This window comes from Ovis aries, chromosome 5 (genome assembly GCF_016772045.2).
Source record: "Ovis aries strain OAR_USU_Benz2616 breed Rambouillet chromosome 5, ARS-UI_Ramb_v3.0, whole genome shotgun sequence".
Taxonomy (NCBI): domain Eukaryota; kingdom Metazoa; phylum Chordata; class Mammalia; order Artiodactyla; family Bovidae; genus Ovis; species Ovis aries.
The window spans coordinates 77,523,959-77,549,694 of NC_056058.1; the positions used below are offsets into that span (position 1 = coordinate 77,523,959).

Here is a 25,736-nt window from a genome sequence, read left to right on the forward strand (position 1 = left end):
AGCAGAGGTTCTTTAACACAACAGGTTCATGATGGAGAAGTGAACATTTTCCAGTGGTCTAGACAGCCACCAGAGAGCCTGTTAGCTGAGTTTGGAAGAGAAGTGCGTCTATTCCCACTTGGGGTGTGTCAGAGGCCTCTGCCATCATGAGTTCTGTGGGGATTTCAGCTTGTAAGGCATTTGTTGTCATGTTTGGGTTGCTGCAGAAGAGAAAAAATTGCTGCAGTTTGCGTGAGATCGAGCTGTGTTTTGGTAAGGGAGCCTGCCATCTTTTTTTTTTCCCCTGAACTTCGGTCAAGTTGAAGCTTTTACAATTTGTCTCAAAGGAGATCACACAACAGCCCCTTTGAAAGACTTCCAAATCTGTTAGAATTTGGACTCTCCTTTTGACTCCTTTGTTCTTACCTTACTTCTCAAAGTGTCATTCATTCATTCATTCTCTCAGCAACCCTTTGTTGTACCTACTAAGTGTTCCAGGGGGCAGGAATTCAGCAGGGAATAAAACAGCCTCCTTGCCTTCTAGGAGCTTACCTTCTAAAAGACAGTTTTTCAAAGTGTGAGAAGTGCTTTAGACAAAAAGAAAGCAGTGTAAGGAGGATAAGCATGCTGAGGTTGTCTTGAGAAGGCATGTCCTGAAAGATGGCACGTAGCCAAGGACTGCACGCACAAAAGGAGTGGGCCATTCAACTGTCTGTATCCCTGATCAACGGTGTGGTGAGTGCAAGGGACCTAGAGCTGAAGCCCATTGGCTAAGTCCCAGATCAGGCGGAGGCTAGAGAGGACCAGAGCCTTTCACGTTTACTTAAATGTTTTCTCTGAGAACCAGGCTTGAAGCTGAATGCAAGAGACCAACCTAGGTTGATAATCTGGCCAATCCCTACACACGCCACAGATTTTAAAATGTCTTTGTTCTTGCTTTTTTCTCTGCCTGGTATGTTTGTTCCCCCAGATATTGGAATGGCTCTCTCCCTCTTTCCTTCAGGTCTCTGATCAAATATCATCCTACTGAGAAGCCCTCCCAGGCCACACTATTAAAGTGTCAGATAAGCAGTGTTAGAAATGGAAATTATTTGCTCCACCAAATCTGATTATTTCATGAGAGAGATGACTCTTTCTCTATGTTATGGGATTAAGAATGATCCCATTTGAGATGACAAATACCAGAAAGTTTCAGTAACCTGAGAAGCCCTGAGAAACAAATGGCTAATTCATGACTTACACCATGTAAACATGACGAATAACTCAGGGCCTCAGTGGGTTCACTGGTGAATTAGCAGTGATAGCACAACCTGTTTGGCTCATCAGTGAACCTGAGCAAAAGAAACTTAAAAGTCTGGATTTTTCCACTGGTTTTTCATGAAAAATGAGGGCTGATACTCAAACAAGAATACCAAGGTTCAGGAAAAGCTTAGCTTTTCTAACGCTGATTTTCATAGAGAATAAGAGAACTTATAAAAAGTGGAAAGCTACTGATAAGGCCCTTAAGATTATCCACCATCGGATGGTTTTATTTCAATGTATTTATTACACAAGGTGAAAATTAAGGGCACAGATTATTTCAATGTGTTTTAAGACGTAAAAGAGCTACTGTGACTCATGAGTACAAAAAAATACCTTGTTCTTTTTTTAATCTAAGTACAGTTGATTTGTTACGTGTTAGTTTCAGGTGTACAAGAAAGTGATCCAGTTCTACATGTATACATACAGGTATAGATACGGTCTTCCCAGGTGGCACAAGTGGGAAAGAACCTGGCTGCCAACGCAGGACATGTAAGAGATGTGGGCTCAGTCCCTGAGTGGGGAAGCTCCCCTGGAGGAGGGCGTGATTACTCAGTTCAGTGTTCTTGCCTGGAGAATCCCATGGACAGAGGAGCCTGGCAGGCTACAGTCCATGGGGTCACACAGAGGTGGACATAACTGAAGTGACTTAGCACGCACACATAGATACTGTGATATATGTATACATATATATGTATATCAGTTCTTTTTCTGATTTTTTCCATTACAGTTTATTATAAGATATTGAATATAATCCTCTATGCTCTACAAAGAGTCCTTGTTATTTTATGTACAGTAGTATGTATCTGTTAATCCAAAACTCCTGATTTATCCCTCCCCCTCTTTCCCCTTTGGTAGCAAAAATTTGTTTCTATATCTGTGAATCTATTTCTGTTTTTAAAATAGGTTCATTTGTATCATTTTTAGATAAGAGTCCCTTATTCTTAAAGGTGTCATTTACTTCAACAATAGCTGGCAACAGGAAATTTTCCAAGTCATTGAAATAATCTCAGGATCACAGAATCTATTTCACGCCTTTCTCCATCATCTCTAGAAAGAATTAACCTGATAAGGTAGAAATAAATAAATACTGACATTTCCTAAGTACTTACTATTCATGATGCATTTTCTTTGCACTTTAAGCATACTATCTCATTTAACTCTCTTTACCAAATGGAAATGGTTATTAACTATCTTTTATGGATGGGGAAACAGAGGCATGGACAGGTTACCTACTTCATAACTCTGATTGTTGAACTCAGAAGTCACCCAGGGAAAACTGGAGAAATCAATATTGAGAAGGCTGTGGAAAAGTCCTGGAAATAGCATACTGAGCTGTGGCTAAGAGGAAATTCTGTTTTCCAAGGGGGCACGGTGGGAGACGGTGATTCTCACGTCACTGACACCTCCTCCCCAACAAAACGGAGATCTGCAGAGCACTCTGGCCTCCTGTTGGTCCCCGTGTTTTCTGAAAGTTGTTTGCCCCCTGCGACTCTTGCATCAGGCCGAGGGGTACATGTTCATGCTCATGAACCACCATATCCTGGGAGGGGTACGCTTCTTCAGAATGCTCTCGGATATTTGTTTCTCCAGCATAATTATGTGCTTGTGTGTGTGTCTGTGTTTGTTAATCTTGAAGGCAGACCTGAAAACATCGCCAGCAATATGCCCTGTATATCCCATTATGTCCACTGTCCCTCGACATGAAACCAGACGCACAAAGTTCAAGGTCTGACATTCAGCTGACTTTTGTTTACATAGTATGGAGAAACTTTTGTTCTCTTGCCTTATAAGGCTCATACCATGAGAGATTTGGGGAAAAGGTCACCCAGAGAGTAAATAATTCTGCTGAGCTTTGAAGTGAAAATATGCTAGGAACCTTTATCCTGTCATTGCCATTTAACTGGTGTGCTTCAGTCATTCTTGGTATTAATGAATGATGTAGACCAGAGCATGTTCCCATCATTCTGTTAATCAGAGGCTCAATCTGACATCAAAATCAGATTTTATCTTTGTTTTGATTCCCTTCCTATGTTCTGGGAAAAGAATTGTGACCATCTCAAAGAAAAAAAAAAAAAGAATGAAATACACCCCAAGGAAAACCTAGTTTAAAAGCTAAAGTATGACATCTTGATGGAAGAAAATTCCACTGTGATTTTTATTTTTCAAATAAAAAGAAAAAAGTCCAGTCTTTGAAAAACATATTATCTTTCATGGGTAGGGAAATATCCAAATTATGCCCAGCCTATTTTACAATAAGACCTTGAAAAGCTATGCGATGAGCTGGAATGAGAGGAGTTTAAATTTCTGATGCAATTCTCTGCTTGGGAAAGTGATAATGCAGCTCAAATAAGAGAGAGTATTTTCTGCTACAGCGCAACAATCAACATAACGTCTGGGCGTATTAATAATTTCACTCCTGAACTTCTCGACTGGGAGAGCATGGGTCTTAATAGCATTGTCAAGATCCTTAGGGCAATTGAAAAACCCAAAATCATTACTTTTCACTGATAGGCTTTCCTCTCCCAGAGGATGCCAAAATACCTAGGGTAATGTAGATTTATTGAAATGCTCAGATAGGCACTGCTCAGATGTAACTTTGCAATAAAATCTTCTCTTTAGAAGGATTTCTCTCAGATATTTCAAGTGGTCCTTTTTTTTTTTTTTTTTTTTTGTCTTTGTCACTTGGAAAGAGCTAATGGAGTTGACACTGATCTCAAGTGATACTTCCTGATGATTTAAGAAAGCAAGGAGTGAGAAAAATAAGAAAGTAAGGAGTGAATATAGGGAAGGGTGTGGTAAAAATTATGTGGCACTTCAGATTAAAATCCCTTTCCCACCCACCAGAGGTGAGAACTTGCCCACCTGGGGCAGGACGGTCCCAAACCAACAAGCAACTTGAAGCTCATAATTCAAGGGTAGCTGCTGGCTTGGCACCCGATGTAAGAGTTCCCTCTCTCTTCCTTCTCCCCCGTCAAGAGTTCCTGCCTGTGCACGGCTGGGTTTTAGCTGAGCAGAAATGGCCCTCTGCTGTGATTACAGCCATGCCTGAAGCACTGCAACAAATTCCAGGATCCCCCTCAGACCCTCAAGTACACAATTGGCTCTCAAATGGCCATCACCTAACAATCTCCACCGGAAAAATATCAACAGCAGCCCAAAAGCACCTGTGAAGGACTGGCTTCAGGTTGCCTGGGAAAGATGTTTTCTAAGTGGTATGAAGTGCTCCCCTCCCCATCTGAGATCTAACTTTGTTCCAGCGGGGCTCCGCAGCAGACAGACAATGTGATTATAAAATCCCGGAGGGGATCGCCCTTTACATGCAATGTCCATAATAGGCAGGTTCATGGAAACAGAAAGTAACAGGAGGAATTGGACAGCACCTGCTGGTGGATATGGGGTTTCCTTGTGGGGAGTGGGGGTGACAGAAATGTCCTCAAATTAAACAGTAGTGATGGTTGTACATCTCGGTGAATATACTTTTAAAATACTAAAATGTGCACTTTAAGGACTGAATTTTATTATGGCTCAGTAAAGTTGTCATTAATAAAAATTAAACGGGTAGGAGGTCAGGCAGAGCCAGGACCAAACATAAAAATAGAGGGGATGGAAGTCACCTCTCCCCTGTGTCTGCCCCTCTCCCTGTTAAAGGACCTTCTGAGGCAATGGGAACTAGGGGAGTAAACTGGAATGCTCAAGGAGCAGGGGCAGAAGTCTACTGTGATTCCTCTGAGCTGAGGCTCATCAAACAGAACCCTCCAGGGGCATCAGCTCATTTGTTCATTCATTCATTCTGTGCTGCTTCCATGCCAGGCGCTGTAGCCTTGTGCTGGGGGATTTAAAAACAAGAGAGATAGGCTCCTTGTGTTGGAGGAGCTCAAAGTCTCGTGCAGAACACAGGAAGGTCCAAAAATAATACAAAACTTTTTGCCAAGGGTCATGAAAGAGATAGTGCACTGGAAAGGGGCCTGGATATAACGTGGTTAAATATGAAATGTACAAAAGGAAGCCTGTATCATGTAACTTCCCTGCCCCTCTATTTCCTCCTCTTTGAAATGGACAACAATATCTATTCTGAACGTTATAAATTTTTCTTCAATTTGTTTTTTAAATTTTGATTTCACTGGAGTAGAGTTTATTTGCAATGCTGGGTTAGTTTCAGGTATACAACAAACTGATTCAGTTATGCATACTTATTTTCTCTCTTTTACAGATTCTCTTCTCATCTGGGTTATCACAGAATATTGAGTAGAGTATTATAAGTTTTAAATAAGGTGAAATATATAAAGTGCTTATCACACAGGTGGGGCTTATTAAATGCAAACGATTGTCCTTAGATGAGCTAAGATGTCGCTCTGAACCCTAGCTGTTTATGAACGTAGGTAAATCTGACAACACGTCTGCCTTGCGAGTATCATCATAAAGGTGCCCGGAATGCTCTTTCTCTGAGATCATACATTTTGTGTAAGCAAGTAAACTACAAATCACTCCTTATGAGTGAGTACTGTCCTTTCCTTCTCCGGTGCTCCGGTCAGGCTGAATGGGGTCTTTCCAGGAGGGCCAGCCTCCTGGCTCCAGAACCGTGCAACGCAGACTGACAGGCCCTGGCCAGGGAGGCCCTCTGGGAGATGAGAAAGAGGCTGTAACTTGGCTTCTCCTTCACCTTGTATTCGTTCTTTTCTCCTCTCTTCTGACATGCAGAGAAATAGCCTGACAAAAGCACAGTTAGATGTAAGAAATAGTACAGACAAGTCAACCATCCCACATGCCAGCAATACCATCAGTGGGTCAATAATGAAAAATAAAGAGTCTGTTCTTTAGGAGAAAGATCATTCAGTAGATGTTAAGGGAAGGAGGGAGCTCGCTGAATGTCTGCAGGGTCCAGTACTTAGAGGCAGGTGAGTAAACCTCTCTCCAAACAGAGGAGGAAGCTGAATCTGGATCATCCTCCGCCCCCTCATCCCTGGGCTGTTGGCAGAGGCCTGCCGATCAGAGCCAGCAGGACAGGCCCCGGCCGGAATGCCCTTGTTTCCGCCTCCAGCAGACCTAATTGCTGCTCATCCCTTCCACCACTGGTTATGGGAGGCAGGAATGCAGCACGGGGAGGGCCCTTTCGAGAGGCGCAGAAAAGAGACTGCTCTGCAGTTTGACTGTTCTGGCCTATTTCTCTTGATTCGAGCCATACTGTGAGGGGCAGATTCCCTCCACTTTCTCACGAGATCTGGTTCTGCGATTTAAGCAATGTGTAAAAGAGTACAGCAAGCCAGTTTTCCTCTGTATTTGCAATGTATGTGTGCGTGTTAGTCACTCAGTCATGCCCGACTCTTATGACCCCATAGACCATAGCCCACCAGCCTCCTCTGTCCATGAAATTCTTCAGGCAGGAACACTGGAGTGAGTTGCCACTTTCTTCTGGAGGGGATCTTCCCAACCCAGGGATGGAACCCAGGTCTTCTGCATTGCAGGCAGTTTCTTTACCATCTGAGCCCCCAGGGAAGCCCAAAGTAGTTTGACACTTTTCCTGTCGGCAAATCTAACCCATGTGACAGGCGGGGATTTGCAGGGTCCTGCGCAAACTGGGGAGGGGTCCTCATTCCCTCCCTGTGAGCATGCTTTCTAGAACCTTGTGCTCCTCTGCATGGGGCAAAGTGGGGAGAAGACCCTGGGATCAAACACCAGCTTTATTGCTTACTGAGCTGTGTGACCATGAGCACACTACTTAACCTCTCTGAGCCTAACTTTCTGGATCTGTAAAATGGAGATGATAAGAGAACCTATCCCATTGAAGGGAGTGGAAATACTCTGAAATAACTGAAGTGCAGCCCTTAGTGTGGGATCAGACACACACGGAGAGCTTAATTCACAGCATCTGTTTTCAATATTATTGGTTTGTCGTCATGCTCATTGTTTTGTTTATGGAAATAAGAGAGCTCTGAATCCCAGGTTCCACTTCTGCAGGCTTTTAGAGAGATACTCCTGAGACCGCCTGTATTAATGTCACTTACTCCCTATGCCCTTCTGCAGACAGAATCTGAAGGTAGAGGGGATCTGAGGATGGTAATTTTGCCTCCACATGTTGATCTGATATCTCACTGTGAAAGCTGCTGCCTAAAAGAGCGGGGAAAACTGGAGTGCCTCAAGAGGTATTCATCACTTTCGCCAGAACCATGGTTGCTATCACCGTTATTACTATTATTGGTATTATTAATTGCAAAGAAAATGATATGTATTGATAACTTACTAAAGTGCCAAGAATTGTGCTAGGCTCCCTACAAATATTCTCATTTGATTATCCTAGCAATCATATGAAAGAAATAAAATGACTATACCCATCTTACAGATGAAGAAACAAATTCAGAAACAAGTACGTAACTTTCCAGGAATTACATAGCTAATAAGTGGCCAAACAGGAGTTCACAACTTATCACCAGCCTGGCCGTCTGCAATAGCCTCCACTCTCCTTAGTTCTAACCTGAGGCTTGAAAATGCTCACCTCTGATTCCCTGTGGTGCCCATTCAAGGTTAAAATTGAACAGGGTGTCCTGGTGCTAGTTTTCGTCACCCAGAAACTCCAGAGTCTTTGTCAACATTATCCCCACTTCAAATTGCTCTCAAGGTGGAACTTGCTCCAAAGATGAGGTTCAGAAGGCAGAGAGTTTGTGGTTAATTCATTATCTTGGGGGCTGAAGGGTTAAAATTTTTGAAGGCCAACAACTGGCATGCCAGCTCCAAGAATGAGTAAACTGTTGGCAGCTAGGCAGGCCTCTACTTTTATTTTTTCTTTCACACATTTCATCACCATTTTTAATCGCCAGGAATAATTGGTGTGGGCAAGTCAAGGCTATCTGAGTTCATCCCTGCCCTCCCACTGTCATCAACACCCTGCCTGGCAAAGGTAGACCCAGCCTGAATACCTCCCCAGCTGTTTATTTAGGAAAAGTGCAACAATAGCCAGTTATTGTGAATTTGCTTCCTTAGCGCCAAAGAAAATTCTTTCTTTACACGTTATTTAAAATGTGGGTGTTGTTGGTTTCCACATGCTATTTGAGCACTACTCATCTAGTCAACACAAAAGTTGACTCCAGTGTATGTGTGTATGTGCGTGTATATATAATTTTTAAAGATCAACAATTATTTTTAAAGATCAACAATTAGCATGCCATCTCCAAGAATGAATGATAATCATTATCTATTTTATGAAGGTGTATATGTTAATCTCAGCTTCCTAATTTATCCCTCCTAATTTATTTATTTGTGGATAATGAATTAACCACAAACTCTGCCTCCTGAACCTCATCTTTGAAGCAAGTTCCTTCTTGACAGCAATTATGCTAGACTATGCTAGAAGTGGGGATAATGTTGACAGACTGGAGTTTCTGGGTGATGAAACTCCAGTATGTATTAATATTTATGTGTGTGTGTGTATACAATGGACTATTACTCAGTCATAAAAAGTAATGAAATAATGCCATTTGCAGCAACATGGATGGATTTAGAGATTATCATACTAGGTAGAGTAAACCAGAGAAAGACAAATATTATACTATATTGCTTATAGGTTGAATCTGAAGAGGAAAAAAAAAAGACACAAATAAACTTATTTCCAAAACAGAAAGAGAATCACATACACAGAAAACAAACTTATGGTTACCGAAGGGGAAGAGGGGTAGGGGAGGGATAAATTAGGAGACTTGGATTAATATATACACGTTACCATAAACCCACCAAAGACCTAGTGTATAGTACAGGGAACCATACTTGGTATTCCAAAATAACTTTTAAGGGAAAAGTTATATATATAACTGAATTGCTGTGCTGTACACCTGAAACTTAGGTGATATTATAATTCAACTATACTTCCATAAAAATTTTTCTACAAAAAGAGTTGATACTCTAAAATTTTGTAATCCCAGACAACTATGTTGGAATTGATATTGTGACCTGATCAAGAAGTACTGCTTTATTTTTAAGACTCTACCGTTAACCAGCTGGCATTTAGGAAGGACAGAATATGTGAACAGCATCTCTTTCAGGAACAGAATTGCTGGCAACTGTCCCACAGCACATCTAAAACCTCAGACGCACAGACCGTTCAAGCAAACAATTCCAAATAAGCAAACAGTACAAGTTAAGTGTTCATTCAAGCACTTCATTTTTAAATCTACAGGAAGCACCTTCTCCATGAATTAACTTATCTTTGCTCAGATTCCTATCTGTCCCACCCTAGCTTTTAACAAAGAACCAATATATAGCTCCTTCTTCCTAGGACTAAAAGCTGCACAGCACCTAAAAACAAATTCCAGATTTCTGACTTCAGGATAAATCAGGTGCAGTATAATAGGTTAGCACAGTAATTTTAATGACAACTGCCTTTTGCTGCTAATAGCATACTTATTAGGTTGATAACATGTAAGTGTTTATTCTACATAGTTATTCATGCCTCAATTACATGACTATGTGATTTCATATTTATGTAATAGAAGCGCCATTAATAAGATGCACATGAATTAAGCCCAATAAATGTGTGGAACTCGAAGTGGACATGAAGGAAGCTTCCTTCATCAAGCTGAGATATTCATCTGGGTTTCACCATAGATTGAAGGCAACACTTGCCTTAGAGAATGACTTTTTCATGTCATTTAGCTTCCTAGAAAGCAGTAAGGCATGTTGCTTGCCATTGTGTGCATTTTTTGAAATAGAAAACCATCACATCCAGCAAACATATTGGATGACTGCGACAAAAACAAACACAAAAAGTGCTTGAGATCATTAACTGTAGCAGAAGTGTTGTTATATTAGAGATACGTGACCCACACAGAATGCTAAGGAACCCTGAGTTCAGGCAGCAGTCCAAAACCGTAAATGTCTACCAGGCAGTAATACAAATGCATATATCTGACCAGGTGAAGGTAACAGAGGTTGTTCAGGTTGATGACGGAAGCAAACAAACAAAACCACCCAATGGTGCTGGGCTCCATCCAGTTGTTGCCATGAGGGAATACAGACTCGATATCTTCAATTTGTTTTCAAGAGAAGTCAGAAGTCTGGAACCCTATGTACAGTCTTGACCTTGAATTTTTGGTAATAGTCAGCTTGGGGTCTGCCAGTTTGTGACTCCTGCCCTCGGGAGATGAACTCTGGGCGTACTCTTTCTGCTTAAATCTGGGCTCCTTGAGAGCTGCAGTTACTCTTTTATCCATCCTTCTGTTCCCGAGAACCAAGCAATGGTCCATGCACGCAGTTTGGGGGGAACTTGCCAGCCATCAGGTAGCATGTTTAGCCCTTTACAATCACCTTCCTCCCTACCTTTCACAGCAACCTTATGGGTGGTTACTGCTGTTTTCATCATTTGACAGATAAGGATGTCGATAATTAGAGAAATGAAGTCTGAGGCCTAAGTTCCCATAACCCAAACGTGGGCAGACTTGATCCCTGAACCCAATTCTTTAGATATTATCTCCTAACCACTGGCTCAGTGCCCCCTGCAGATGCTCCCGCACCGTTCTGTTTATCCCCAGTGACAGCATTTGCCTCTCTTGTCAGTATCTTTTCCTTCTAGCTCCTGCTCCTAGTTCAAAAGTTTGAGTTTTGAATAGATAGATAAATGAGCAAATATGACCAGTGTCACAGTGGAAGGAGAGCATCCTTCAATACTGAGGAGGGGGGACCACTGTGCTGTTGTTGCTATTGGTCATTTGATTTATATGCAAAGAGCTTGCGGCTTTATAGGAGGGCTGGGTGAGTGGAGAGTTGAGTATTTGTTTATCTTCTCCTGTTTGTCCTCTCCATCCCTCAACCACCCCCTCACCCGCACCCCACCATGAAACCCTAGGCCTTCTCTTAAGGAGAAATGGAGAATTTGACACGTCTTGCAATTAATTGGAAAACTCACCCTCTGTCTGTTGGAAACATACCATACAACACCCAGGTGGGTGCTTCCGTTCCCCCCTGGGCACCACCACCGGCTGTGTCCGCAGGAAGACAACCACAGGAATTCCACCCACAGGGAACACAGATGGACAGGAAAAGACCACCCAGGCTGGAGCAGGCAGAGAAATCTCAGCTCAGGGTGAACAGACCGGAAGCAGGAGGGTCCTGGTGTCCCACTTAGTGAATGAAATCCCTCACAGGGCCTCTTTGTACTTTGGGAGGGTGTAGCTGGAGAGCTGGAGGGTGGGGGCTGAGAGCCGTGGGAGATGCAAAGTTAGGGCTCGGGGCTGGGGAGGAGGGGTTCTCGCTTGTACTCTGATTCATCTCGCCTTCCCGAGGCAAGGCTCATAATTACCTAACTAATGGAGAATAATGACACCACTTGGATGGGAGTTGAGAGGGGGAGAAAGAAAGGCATGAGAATTCATTAACCTTGTGTGAGGGGCTTAGATAGCATCTCTGAAGGATCATTATTACATCATTTCACCCCCTTTTCTCCCCTCTTTCCACTAATACAAGACAGACAAATGCTAAATAACTATATAATAATACATTGCAAGACAGACAACAATGCCAGAAAATATAATAGCCTGCTACAGCAATGAAACTCCCTCAAAGTTATATTTAAAATGTCAGTGGTGCAGAATGGAAAATACGAATTAACAGGTTCATTTGGAGGACGTGATTTAAAAATCTATACAACTGTATGGTGGCATTTCCCACTGGGTTTTAGTTTTAGTTGTCTTTTTCCATACACAACACCCCCCCCCAAAAAAATCACCCAAATAATTTCAGCCCAGAGACACAAACTTCGAGGAACCACTTTCCTCTGCATTTTTCTTTCTGTTTGCAATGGTCACGATGCTCCCCAAACCTAGTATCTTCTTGACATGTTGCCTTTCTCTCAGAACGTTTCTGCAAGCTTCCCAGGAGCCATGGAATGTAGATTACACCTTTTGGAGATGTAGCCTGGCCACATAAGGAGACAAGTAGTTGAAATTTGTGTCAAATTGCTTGTTTAAATGACTTGAGCCAACTTCTTAGAGCCAGGACAGCAGGGGCTGAGGATTTTCAAAGTTGGCCGGGGCCAAAATGACAAGGCTCGGCAGTCACCTGGTGGGCTGCCAAGCCTGACTGGAGGCTTCAAAAAATAAACTTTCTCAAAGGACACAAATTAAAAGTCATGTTTCAGCAGCCATTAAAACCAAATTATAGGCTTGCACTGCATAGTGAACTGCTCTCATTATCATTACACTTAAAATATTTCACTTTGGAGATGGAGAACGGATTGCCAGGAAAACCGTGGATGGGATTGTCATCCTTGGTCATATTTACAGGCAAATATGTAGAGGGGGTGTGGTTGTCCTTTGTGTGATTTTCCTGCAAGGATGGAGGGTTTCAAGATTAGAAACTAGGATGCAATTTTGAGTAAGGGTAACGGTTTGAAAACATCAACCCTGACTTTCTCCAGAGACTGAGTCCTCAGGGTTCATCTCTCAGAGGACAGATGTTATCAAGCCCCTGATTTGAGTGAGCTCATAGGTGTGTTTTGTTAACTCTCATTTTTAAAAAGGTATACATATATACATGTGATTGTGTATAAATGTAAAAGTGAAAGTGTTAGTCGCTCAGTTGTGTCCGACTCTTTGAGACCCCGTGGACTGTAGTCCGCCAGGCTCCTCTGCCCATGAAATTCTCCAGGCAAGAATACTGGCTGCTGCCGCTAAGTCACTTCAGTCGTGTCCAACTCTGTGTGATCCCATAGACGGCAGCCCACCAGGCTCCCCTGTCCCTGGGATTCTCCAGGCAAGAACACTGGAGTGGGTTGTCATTTCCTTCTCCAATGCATGAAAGTGAAAAGTGAAAGTGAAGTCGCTCAGTAGTGTCCAAGTTTTAGCAACCCCATGGAGTGCAGCCCACCAGGCTCCTCCGTCCATGGGATTTTCCAGGCAAGAGTACTGGAGTGGGGTACCATTTTGGGTTGCTATTCCCTTCTCTGGGGGATCTTCCTGACCCAGGGATCGAACCAGGGTGTCCCACATTGCAGGTGGATTCTTTACCATCTGAGCCACCAGGGAAGTCATATGTACATATATGTGTGTGTGTGTGTGTGTGTGTGTATAAAAAATATATATGTGTGTGTATACATATATATGTGTGTGTATATATATATAAATACACATACCAAAAACACACACATATATATTTTCATTGTCAACATTTAAAAAAAAAAACAACTCTAAAAGTCCAGATCTTCAGCTTTCCTAGAAAAACTGGAAGATCAGTTGCCTTGATCTCTAACCCCTAAATAGCCACGTGAGCCTTGATCTGAGTGAAGGCTGTTCCCCACCTGCTCCCGTTCACCTCAGTCCACTTCACTTTCCTGCCTGGCCCCTGATAGGTGTTTAAAGTTGCTACTCCCTGACTTCCAATATGCTATATTTTTATACCTTCACAAAGATGCCATGCCGTTATTTCTTTTTATCTTTATTTTGGCCACACTTCACAACATGTAGGAGTTCCCCAACCAGGGATAGAACCCATGCACCCTGCAGTGGAAGTGTGGCACCTAATACTGGACCACCAGGGAAGCCCACTCCCTCCTCCCTTTTTGGACATTGTTTAAAGAATGTATGGGGTATCCTGGCTTACCAGGAAATGGGCTGGGAACTTGTTACAACAATTGCTATTGCTAAGTCACTTCAGTCGTGCCCGACTCTGTGCGACCCCATAGACGGCCGCCCACCAGGCTCCCTCGTCCCTGGGATTCTCCAGGCAAGAGCACTGGAGTGGGTTGCCATTTCCTTCTCCAATGCATGAAAGCGAAAGGTGAAAGTGAAGTCGCTCAGTCATGTCCGACTTAGCGACCCGATTGACTGCAGCCTACCAGGCTCCTCCATCCATGGGATTTTCCAGGCAAGAGTACGGAGTGGGGTGCCATTGCCTTCTCCAGTTACAACAGTGGTCATCCTTGAATGTCACATGACTTTCCTTGTGGAATTAATAAGTTTCAAATAATTCCCACTGGTCAGCCTTCACCAGCCTGGTTTGGCTTACCTAGCTTCTCATTCATCATTTGATGCCTACCTAAAGGCAAATCAAGGCATACTGTTTATTAGTAACTGACCCTAGGATGCTTGATGTAGTCTTACCTGCATTTCTGGTTGGTGATGTTCAGCACTTGTCAATATCAAGGCTTTGGTTCCAGATAGAGTGTTCGCGGCAGCCGGCAGCCCCTGACCGCCATTTCTCCTTCCTCTTTTCCCAGGCCCTCCAAACCACCACAGCCAGTCGACTCTGAGGCCCCCTCTGCCGCCCCCGCACAACCACACGCTGTCCCATCACCACTCGTCTGCCAACTCCCTCAACAGGAACTCGCTGACCAACCGGCGGAGTCAGATCCACGCCCCGGCTCCCGCGCCCAATGACCTGGCCACCACGCCCGAGTCCGTTCAGCTTCAGGACAGCTGGGTGCTGAACAGCAACGTGCCGCTGGAGACCCGGTAAGTCCCCGTCATGATCACACATGCCTCCTTCCTGCCTCGCCCTCCCAGAGCCTCGGGGTGGCGCAGAGCTCTAGTGGGGTGAAAACCCCACCTACGTTTTGGGACAAGCTGACCAGCTCTGGCTGTTCCCTTGGTGATTCCACCCCGGACAGCAGGTTGATAGGTATTTCTTTTGTTCACACGTGTCTCCTTTTAATGCATGTTTACTTTCTTCAACAGCTCCTGTGTATCCAACTAATAGAATTAGCATAACATATTTTTACACAAAGGCTCATGGGAAACATGCTTATAAGGGTATATTGACTGAAAGCTGCTGATAAATTATGCATTTAGCCTTTCCTGAAGTAATAAATGAAGACTCATTTGAAATTAAGTGTTTGGGGAGACCTTGAGAAACAATCCCCGATTCCAGACTGACAGAAGTATAATTTTAATTTATATTTCATCCAACATGCAGTCTCTCTTTAATCCCTCCTGTACACACTTTTTAACAGCTTGATGCCTGAGGGGCAAACAACAGTGTAGGAAAAAACAAACAAGAAAAAGGGGCAGCATTTATGTTGAAAGGGAAGAGTTGGAAAGTGATCTCCAGGTCTGGCTTTGTTTTGGTTTGTGTTTGCTTCTGTCCTTTTCTCACCTTTGCTTCTGGTCTTCCAAAATCACCCTTGCCTTAGTGACCTGAAAGAAGCGGCATTGGTCACAGCGTGGCAGGCTACAATGTAATTGGCAGTGGGTCGACCAGGTATTGGAATGGTCTTGTTTTTCCATCCCCAGGCACTTTCATGGTGTGAGTGCTTCAGTAGTCACTGTTTCCTAGCCCAGAAGAACCATGAAGACCAAATAGAGAATGGGGCTAATTCGTATTGAACCTTTAGGAAGTTCTCACATAGTTTTTAAACTTTAATAACTTAGGTTTAAAGACAAAAATAATCTGTACTCTTTCTGGTAATGGCCAGTGAATTGTCTGCATGCGGCTGGAAATAATTATGCAAGCCATAGCATTTCATGTTGTTTATCTCTAATATTTTTGTGTTATTAATAAGATCTTGAATACGTTGAACACCACTGTCACTATAGTCACTTCAAACTTTAATGCATTTTATTTTCTGATCAGTGTAGGTGATTTGTAACCAGTGTAGGTGATTTCTTAATCTCTAAGGGTTACAATAAGTAAACTCAGTAGAAATTATATGCATATATTATATACAATAGATAGGTTTGAACATTTGCATTGATATAATAACCCACTAATAAGTAGCTTTATGGAAGTGTTCCAGGCTGAAAGCTAACTAGTCTACCAGGCTTAACTCAGTATATTTTCATAGTTGGTGGTGGGCTTTAAGACTGGATAAGATTTTCTTTTTTCTTCCTTATATTTATGAACTGCCATAGAGTTTGTTGGGTACTAGTCAGTCTATTTTCACATTAACAGACCATTATTTGAAAAATATTAATAGTCATTAGACATGAGGCTATGCACAGTGAGTAAGATGGAGGAGGAGGAGAAAGGGTAGAAGAAATGTAATAGATATTGGGAAAAAGAAGGAGAAAAAGGAAAAAAGAGGACTACCATCACCAATACCAACCAGTTTTTATTGTGTACTTTGTATACGCCAACATTAGTGGTTTAAATGCACTGTCTCAATCAAGCCTGGAAGCATTTCAGTGAAGTAGGAAGAAATCATTGTGGTCACCATTTTAAAAATTCAGAATGTAGATTTGGGGGTCAAGGTAACTTGCAAGCATTCTAGAGAGTCAGTGAGATGGTAAATTATGAGACACTGGATGGAACTCTGGTGGTTTCTACACGTAAGATGGTGAGATATCGGATCACAGACCTACAGTTGTTGCCTTGATAGTCACACCATCAGGGAAAGACCCATCAGAATGTCCATTCCTCACAAAGAGTCTCTTATTGGTGATGAGAACACATGCATTGCATGAGGGTATCTCCTGTCACCCATCACATGCTGATGTGATTGGCAATAAATATTTCCCTTGAAAAGATCTGGGGGAGAGGACCAGCAAACCAAGCATACCCCCTTCCTGCTCTCCTGAAGTTCTCCCAGAACATGCCTTCCAACCTGTCGAGTCCGTCTTCAGGTTATTAGAATACTTAGCATTTCTCCTAGGATTGGAGTTTCTCAGTGCTTTTAGAGGAAGCAAGCTTGAAGAGTTAATAAAATGGCCAAAACCTTGAAGCCTATCAGAAGGCAAGAACAGTATCAGATGTTCTCTGATCAGTACACTCAAGGGCCAAGAATTAGAGAATGTAAATCCCTTGAGATGGGCCATTACTAAAATCAAACCCAGATATTTGAAATTCCATCCATAGAACTGAATACATGTAATTTGGGTGTGCAACTGGTCTTGTATTGAATTGTTGAACTTTATGTTTCTCTTTTAAATATTATTTATTCAGTCTCTTATTAGCAAATATTTTCTGAGTCTGTTGAAAATACTAAGTGCTATGTTAGGTACTGGGGAGATTAAGATTAAAACATGTATTCTTCCCTTAGAGCTCATACAGCCTAAAAAAGGATATAGGCACATAAACAGAAAGATCATGCAGTGTTTACAATAATGGAAGTCTGTAAGTTACAGTGGTTGAACAGTTGACATCATAATTAACTATTCCAGGATGTTCAGGAAAAGTTTTCCAGCTGAGGGGCTGTTTGAGCTGGGTTTGGAAGGATAAATAAGAGTTGTACCTAGTAGATAAGTGGAGGAAAAAAAAAATCAAAGATTATGGCACTATTTGATCCCATCCTTCAGTGATTTTTCCATATAGTCTTGGAAACTGTAGAAGTGAACTATTTCCCTCACTCCAATGCTGAAATATCGTTAATTTAATAGTGTCATTTTCTTACCCACTGAGCAAATGTAGGAAATGGGAGCTCTTAAGTTAGGGTAATGATATCATACTAGGATTCCCATTCATGTCTTTCATATCAAATGAGAATTGATTAACCACATCGCAGAGAGAGAACCATTGAAGGCAAGACATTCTGGAGGCTGATTATGATATAGTCATCAACTGTGGAAGTGCAATGGAAATTTACAAACAAAACTTCACCACCCACGATCTCATTAATCTAGACTTCTGGGCATAATGGAAGAATTTCATAACTCTGGAAGGTGATGGGTAGGCATTCTGCCACCCCAGAGACTCCAAGCCAAATCCAAGGTGTTTCTTTAGACCAGCAAGTTACAAGCCCTTGCCCCCTGCATTGCTTGTTGATGTTCCCATCAGTCTTAATGAGGCATGTTAGATCTTCCCTGGACTGTGCTTTTTCCATTTTTTGTTCTATGACAAGTAGAATCAAGGTGCTGGTTAAGGAGGCATAGCCAGAAAACAGCACTGTACAAATTTGGAATTTAACACAAGACAAAAAAAGCTTATAAGGAAAGTTCTGTATCAATGTTAACCATATAAATAAAAAATGCATATAAATGCGTACTACCCAAAACAATCAGTTCATGTGTAAACCATAATATAAGCCAAGAGAAACAAAACAGGGCAGAGGAACTATTTGCAAACAGCCTGGATGGTCTACGAAATCACTCTCCTCAACCATCTTTCTCTCAGCCTACTTGCAGAAGGTCTTAGAACAAGGTCCATGGGTAATTCTGAGCTGATACCACGTATCTCCTCCTTCCTCTCCTGAGAGCAACAAGGTCAGGAATCTTTCTGGCCAGCTGCTTCTTTGGGAGTTTCTGAAGTCAGCATCTCTTTGTCTAAAGTAGTAAAAAGTAGCTCAGTGACAGAACCTAACTTTTCTTCCATCGTGCATTTTGCTGAAGCAAGCTTCTTTCTCAGAATCTCTCTCTGGTAGCAGGTCACTAAAGAAAATCCCTAAGCAGAACAAAACTTCCCTCTGAGTCTGCTTTTGCCCCAGAATACCAGAGTAGCCATGAGGATCCTCAAGCTGCAAACAAGTTTGCAAGTTACTTTTTGAAATGGTCATCCATTACTCATTAGAAAAACATCTATGAGACCCAACCAGATGCCAGGCATTGAAGAAGAAGAAAAGCAAGTCCGTGTCTTTTTGTAGATTCTAGGCTGTAGACAGAATGTGAGCGAAAGATCAGGCCTGTGACCCTCCAATGACAAATGCATTAAGTGCCGTGTGAGGTATAGAGAAGCAAGACTCAGGAGAAATTGGCATATAAGCTGAGCCCGAAGGATGAGCAGGTGTTAATTAGACTTAAAGAATGTTCTTGGTGGTGAAAACCATGATCCAGTGGGAGGAGAAGTGCTATGATTCCAGGAAGAGAAAGCAAACTAGAAAGGCAGGCAAGGGCAGGACAGAGCATGGTTTGGGGCTGCTTTAAAGATTCTGGACTCTCCCCCAAAACAGTGAAAGATCACTGAAGCGTTTTAAACGGAAGGCTGAAATAATATATAAATGGCTTTGTTTTGCTTTCAATTATGGTAGCTGCCTTATGGTTAATAGGTAGGGGGTTGGGGAGAGGTACAGTAACACTGAGGGTGCAATTTGGAGGATACAGTCATGGTTAAGATGAAAAACGGTGGCGTTTCCATTAGGAAACGCAGTATCAGAGCTGTCTGCCTTTCTCCCACCAATCTGACCAGAGGTGAACATTCAGAGTCATGGGGAATGTACTAAAGGTAGAATCAGTGAAATTAATGATGGCTGGAATGTCAGGATGTAGGTTAGACAGACGTGAGCACAATACCCAATTTTTTTACTTAAGAGGCTGAGTGAATAGTGACGTCACTTAGGAAACAAGTTCAGTTTTCTACCTCTTAAATATCTGAGGCAACAAGAGTATTGAGTTGCTGTTATTGGCCAGACTTATTCTGATTCTAAAATAATAGATGTAACATAGAAGCACATCCATTTACAAATAATAGCATCGTTAGTGTATCCAACTCCACTTTTGTTGGCTTTCCCTTGTGGCTCAGCTGGTAAATAATCTGCCTGCAATGCTAGAGACCTAGGTTTGATCTCTGGGTTGGGAAGATCCCCTGGAGAAGGGAAAGGCTACCCACTCCAGTATTCTGGCCTGGAGAATTCCATGGACTGTATAGTCCATGAGGTAACAAGGGTCAGACCCAAGAGTGACTTTCACTTTTCACTTTCACTGTATCCAAAGTTCTTAGCAGTTGATTTTTCTCTTTTGAAAAAAAACAAAAAACTCTCCAGAAATTTTGTTCAACTTAGTTATTCTACTTGATTGTATAGTTCTGTGAATAACAACTTTATCAACTAGTTTTTGCTCAATACTTAGTTTTACCAGCATGATCCCATTGAACCCTTTAACTCTTCTGTTGAGTATATGTTACTTATCCCTATTTTAAATAAATGAAAACTGAGACTTGAGAAGATGAAATTACCTGCACATCTCCAAATAAGTAGGTGGCAGGACTGGGATTGAAACTGGGTCTACCTGATTCCACGTGCCATATTCCCATCACATGATAATGTCTTTGAAACTAGAAGAACAAAAACAAAACAAAATGATACTTATTATCCAATTAAAATTTACCCAGGCCATGGAAATGATGAAGTTAATGCATTATAAGTGATGTGAGGTGAGAAATGGTCTGAGGAATGAATCCCAGCCTGGGACTGGACATAGAGTTGGTCACTGACAAAATCATAAGCCAGGCAGGATATAATGGACCCTTGTCTTCAGCTCTACAAGACTGACAGCCACCTGGAATGGTAAATCTAAAGCCTCAGAGGACCGTGGTGGCAACAGCATGGGATACATGTGAGCTGAGTTCAGAGGTTTAATGCTCTGCCTATCATAAAATGCGAGAGTAAACTGAAGCTGCAGAAATAAAAAGCACTGCTACTTTTTTTTAGCTCTGTGATTTGCAGGAGGTTTATCTTCCAAACAGGACTTTGCCAGGTTGGCAGGAGAAAGCCACACTGCCTTGAGTATGCTGGATGGCCATTTGGTCATCATTCGTGTAGAGACACTCAGAAAGTTGTGATGAACACCCAGGAAGTGCTCTGATCAAGAATGCAGCATGTTGGGCTTGACAAGTGGCACAGGGAATCCCAGGAATCTATTTGGGTATCAGCATTTCAGAAAACCTGCTTTTTATCTTCAAGACCAAGTAATCTTAGCCTCATCTGGAAGCTTTATGGGGAGTGCATATTTGGGAATCAAGCCTAATGACCTTTAGTAAATAAGGTTTTCATGGAGAAGCAGTGAGATTGTGGAAACATCCCCACCATGCTGAACCTGAAGACTCTTCTCCACTTGTTCTCAGATTGATTTTTCTACCTAAGGATTAATCTTCTGACAGAATCCCTGACAAGCTTGATCTTGAGAATATTAAATCAAGGTAACCTGTTTGCTCCGCCCCTCCACCACCATTTTTTTAAATGTTTTCGAGTGAGGTGTAAAACTAGAATTCATTCTGGGTGAACCAAATGCATTCTAACACTTTTCAAATCAGTAGGCAGCATGATTTCTCCATATTGCAAAACATTATGCCCCCTCTAAATTCTCATCAGAAGCAACATGGAAATTAATGAGACCTTTAGGTTAGCTTTTCAAACTCAGCCTTAGTTTATAGCTTTACCTTGCCTTTTTGACACCATGATCCCGCCTGGCCACCAGCAGCATTTCACGTTGCAGTGCACTTTAATTTTGTAGTTTTCTTAGTCTTCCTTGGAAACTGGCAGCTTATTAATCTCAATAACTGAACTGCTCAATAGGCACACTCTCCAATGAGAAACCAGACTGTGTGTTGTTTTTTTTTTTTTCTTGGCTGATGGAAACAGGGATTGGTTGTTGGTTAGAGGCGGGAGGTGGAGTTGAGGGTATGTTGGCGAGTAGTAGAGAAAAACCCAGTAAGGAGGGGTACCCCATAACCCACATCACTTTCTGACAATTGGCAGGAAAATAAAGAGAACCTGATCTAATCCATTGCTTTGCTATTTATGGCTTGCGGTGTTAAACACACTCAAACCCATTAATAAGAAAATAAAGTGTTGTGGCTCATGTGCAAATTACAAGGTGCATTAGGAAAGAAACAAGCATTGTGTCTTATTTAAGACCACTCTAGTCTGCTCTTGGCATGGTTTGCAAACTTGGAAACATACTTGAAGGTAGAGGTCTACAAGGAGGGCTCAGCTTTTAAAATGTGTCTCCTGCTATAAAATTAAAGCCTTGTTAAGTTTATTAAAGCTCTGGGGACTTGAACTTCTTACTTATGAGTTACCACGGGGAAGCCTCTGGGTAGAAAGATGTTTTGTGTTTTTTAAAAGCCATCCCTCCACAGCCTGGACCACGGGGACCCTTTTACAGACTGAGGCCACCTTGCGGTCATGCCTTGGAAGTGCAAGCCTCTGCCCTGAGTCTGTAAATGTCAAAGACTCTCGGGTTAAGTTCACAGTTGAAAAAAGCCCAGTATTTCCATCTCTGTCTGTGCTCTTTCACCCATTCAGCTAATATCAACTGTCATTCCCTCGGGGCATTTCCTGAAGCCTCCCCAGAGGATATTTTATCTGGCTCAGATGGGAGAAACTTGATGGAGTGCGAGGCTTTTCTAATTCTGGCTCCGCAATGATCTTTTTCTTTTCACAGAAGCCAGATAAGGCACTCATGGTTCTCCCAGGCAGGGGCAGTAGGCTCTGCACCTTTTCTGAAGCTTCCTTTGATTTATTAGTCTTGGTTTGGCCTGCCTTCGTGATTGGGGATCTTATGTCCCCGGAATCGCAGTCCATCACAAGGCACTCAGCCAGTGTGCTCAGCTAGGACTGCACCCTTTGGTTGATAAGGGAGCTGAAACAACTTGAAGCATTTTTTCTCCGATAGCTTTTTTTTCCCCCTCCAAAACCCACCAGTTTCAGATTGTTCCCTAAGTCTTGTATGCAAATAATCCATTTTTATGACAACATTAACCACGGAGAATCAGCCTCAAAATCATGTGTTTTTAATTCCTTACAGAATCATTTCTTGCTCAGAGTAATTGTTTGAGAAATCAGCAAGTGCTTCCAATTTCTGTCCTCAGTGTTTTAGCTGTGCATGCCTGCCTCATATTTCAAAAGAGAGTGAGTAGCACTTCCTTTTTTTATTTGTGAGATGGTTCTAAAATTCTGTTTCAATTTGTTAAAAGCTTTCGCTGGGTTGGAGCATCCCTAAGTCCACTGCTCAAAAATTAGTCCTCCTGTCAAGACGTTGCACACCAACTATGACAATTAAAAGCTTATTATTATTATTTTGCAATTACTTGAAGGACTGGATATAAAATCCGGTTCTGGGAAGAAGGTAGGAAATATTCTTCCTCTTGCATGGATATGTGCTTAGATATGAATTTTAAATGGGGAACTTAGTCTTTGTGCCTTTTAAAATCTATCAACCCAGATCCTCTCCACTACACTTTGGAACAGGGAATAAGAAAGCATAAGGTGATATTAGGCACTTTTAAGCATTTGGTGGGACCCTGGGGAAAGCAAGCTTAGCAAAGTGAGATAATAAATGTAAAAGCCCTCTGAAAGTGGAGCCCTGCTGTGTGGGTGTCTTGTGTTCAGCTTAGTGCTTTCTTAGTTACCTTAGTGCCGCGGTCCCCAACCTTCTTGGCACCAGGGACCAATTTTGTGGAAGAGAGTTTTTCCACAGACCGGGGGTGGGGGGATGGTTCCGGGATGATTCAACTGCATTACATTTATTATGCACTTTATATCTAACGCTGCCAACGATCTGAGAGGAGGTACTCAGTCCACGGCTCCGAGGCTGGTGCAGCTCAGCTTTTGCATTTTTGCTGACCCTGAGTGACCTCTTCTCTCTTTCTCCAAAACCCAATGAGTTAATCTCTCTAGTCCGGTGTGAAGACCCTCGGCAGATCTGAGGGCTTACTGCATGTGATGTCTTGGAAAGGGAGACCCCCCGGGATGGCTTTGAATTTATCTAAATAATTAGGAAAAGGAGGGTATTAATTACTGGAAGGTGGAACAAAAGTATGAAGGCAGTTTGAAGGGCACAGAAATGGGGTTTTGTCAGAGACAAGGTGTCTTGAAGACCTGACAATTTGACCATGATGTTCTGTGAGTGAGTTTGACAAGAGTGCTCCACACAAACCCTGCAGATATTAGCAAGTGACTTGATGTATATTTGGAAATGGTATAATATTTAATCATTTTTAAAAAATTAAGCACATGTTTATTTTCTGTAAAATATTGAACACTTTTGTTTGTCCTAAGGCAGAGAAGGGCAGAGATCGTCTTGTCCAGCTTCTAAACTTCTGAGTCCATGCGAGGAGAGATGGTGGCCATATTGAAAATCTTTGCACTGTGTGGAAGGACTGAACACTGTTCCCAGTTTTGTCTTTAGTCACTGTCATCTCTTAAACGCCTGCCTTGTGCCAAGCACTGTTTTAGACACTTCATGTTATCCAGTTGGGAGCCCTATCAGGAAGATACAACTTGGGGTAATGTAGGGTGTGGGACAAAAATCAAAACTCAGGCAGAACTTGATTCGGGGACTTGAACTCAGGTACTAGGAATCTCTCTCTCTCTCTCAGCTGTTTTTCTGTTTCCTAACCTCATTCTTAAGCAGGTGTCCTTTTGTGAGATCTCTGTGGGAACTGCAGGCTCTATTCTCATAGCTTAGAAACTAACAGAAAAAGGATTTCCTCTTCATATTTCAAGGAAACTCCCAGGAACTCAGCTAGAATCCCATGCCCATAGCAGACCCAGTCTGGAGGTCTGGAGCATGGACCATGTTGACTGATGAGGCCTGGATCATATGCCTATGAGGACCAGATACAGAAAGAAAGGTGTGGCCATAACCAAACACCATGGTGTTAGACGGTAAGGTAGAGAGCTGGCAGGCTGAAAAAAGACAAGAAAACCCAGGCCAAGTTCAGTGCTAGCTGTGCCCCAGCCTAGCAGCTTTTGCTTACCGCCTAATTACATTATTTTCTCTTCTGGGCACACAGTCCTGGCCAGGGCTGGGAGTATGGGAGGTTCAAGAGTATCGGTTACCTCACTTGCCTGGACACAGCAGGGGGTTTACAACTGATTCCATTATGAAGCAGAAAGAATAAGTTCCACTGAGTAATTCCCATCCCCTTCTGATTCATCACCCACTCTGGTTCACTTCTCAAACATCCCACGACTTTACCTTGGAGTCACTGTGGCCACTGAATGCATCTTAACTTTTATTAGTCCCCTGATGTCTCTTTCCAGCTATCATCTTCTTTCCTGCAAAAGTGCTTGGATTCCACATTTTCTAATTAAAACATGCTCATTTATTGTCTTACTAACCAGTGCTCTTTACGAGGGCTCATGATGAGCAAGTTAACTCAGAACAACTCAGTGCATTTCTCATCTTCTGAAAATGGCTGGAGAAGCAGTTTTACCTTTATCAATTTGAAGTCCTTGGTTTTGCTTTTTAATAAGACAGTGAGTGGGAGACCTTTAATTCCATGCTCCAAGGTTCTCTTCTCAGCAATATAAAAATGCATCTTATCCTTTTTGTGCTGAAAATTTTAGATAGGAGTCAGTCTGCTCCCTAATGGACCTTTCTTATAGGTACCATCAGAATAGTTCTACATTTAATGGGACAAAAAGTTTTGTCCTAAAAATCAGCTTCTCCTATTGTCAATAATTATGCCCATTCCTATTTACACTCTTGTGATTTAATCTGATGTTGCATGTTGTGCAGAAGCTCAGTAGTAGGGGAAAAGCGCATACCTACGTTTAAACTCCCTAGAAACTCAGTAGAATGGTGTGTGTGACACTGCGGTGGGTGTGAGAACCAGGTAGGAAAGGACACATTCAGTGTGTGTCTAGAGGTACTTTTCTGAGTTTTCACCATCGTGGGCCCTGTCTGGAAATATGAAAGCTGTGTTAGGATGGAGACCTCCTCCTGTCCTGCCTATAACATGCATCTTCAAATTCACAATACCTTCAGGTTTTAGAAAAGGGAGAAGTGTAGAATTTTCTGCAGGGCTAGACTTGAAGGGGCTATTTCAAGGAGAGAGGAAGAGAGAAGGGTAGGAGGTGAGGTGGGAAGGAAGGGGTCTGATGATGA

At 42.4% G+C, this 25,736-nt stretch overlaps 1 protein-coding gene across 1 annotated transcript in view; it reads left to right on the forward strand.

The window, feature by feature from the left end:
* Nucleotides 1-25,736, forward strand: part of TENM2 (teneurin transmembrane protein 2) — a 1,394,720-nt gene that overhangs the window by 1,037,591 nt on the left and 331,393 nt on the right. The window contains exon 7 of the mRNA XM_060415963.1: nucleotides 14,477-14,711. Within this exon, the coding sequence (XP_060271946.1) occupies nucleotides 14,477-14,711 (235 nt within the window). The remainder of the gene's footprint in view (nucleotides 1-14,476; nucleotides 14,712-25,736) is intronic.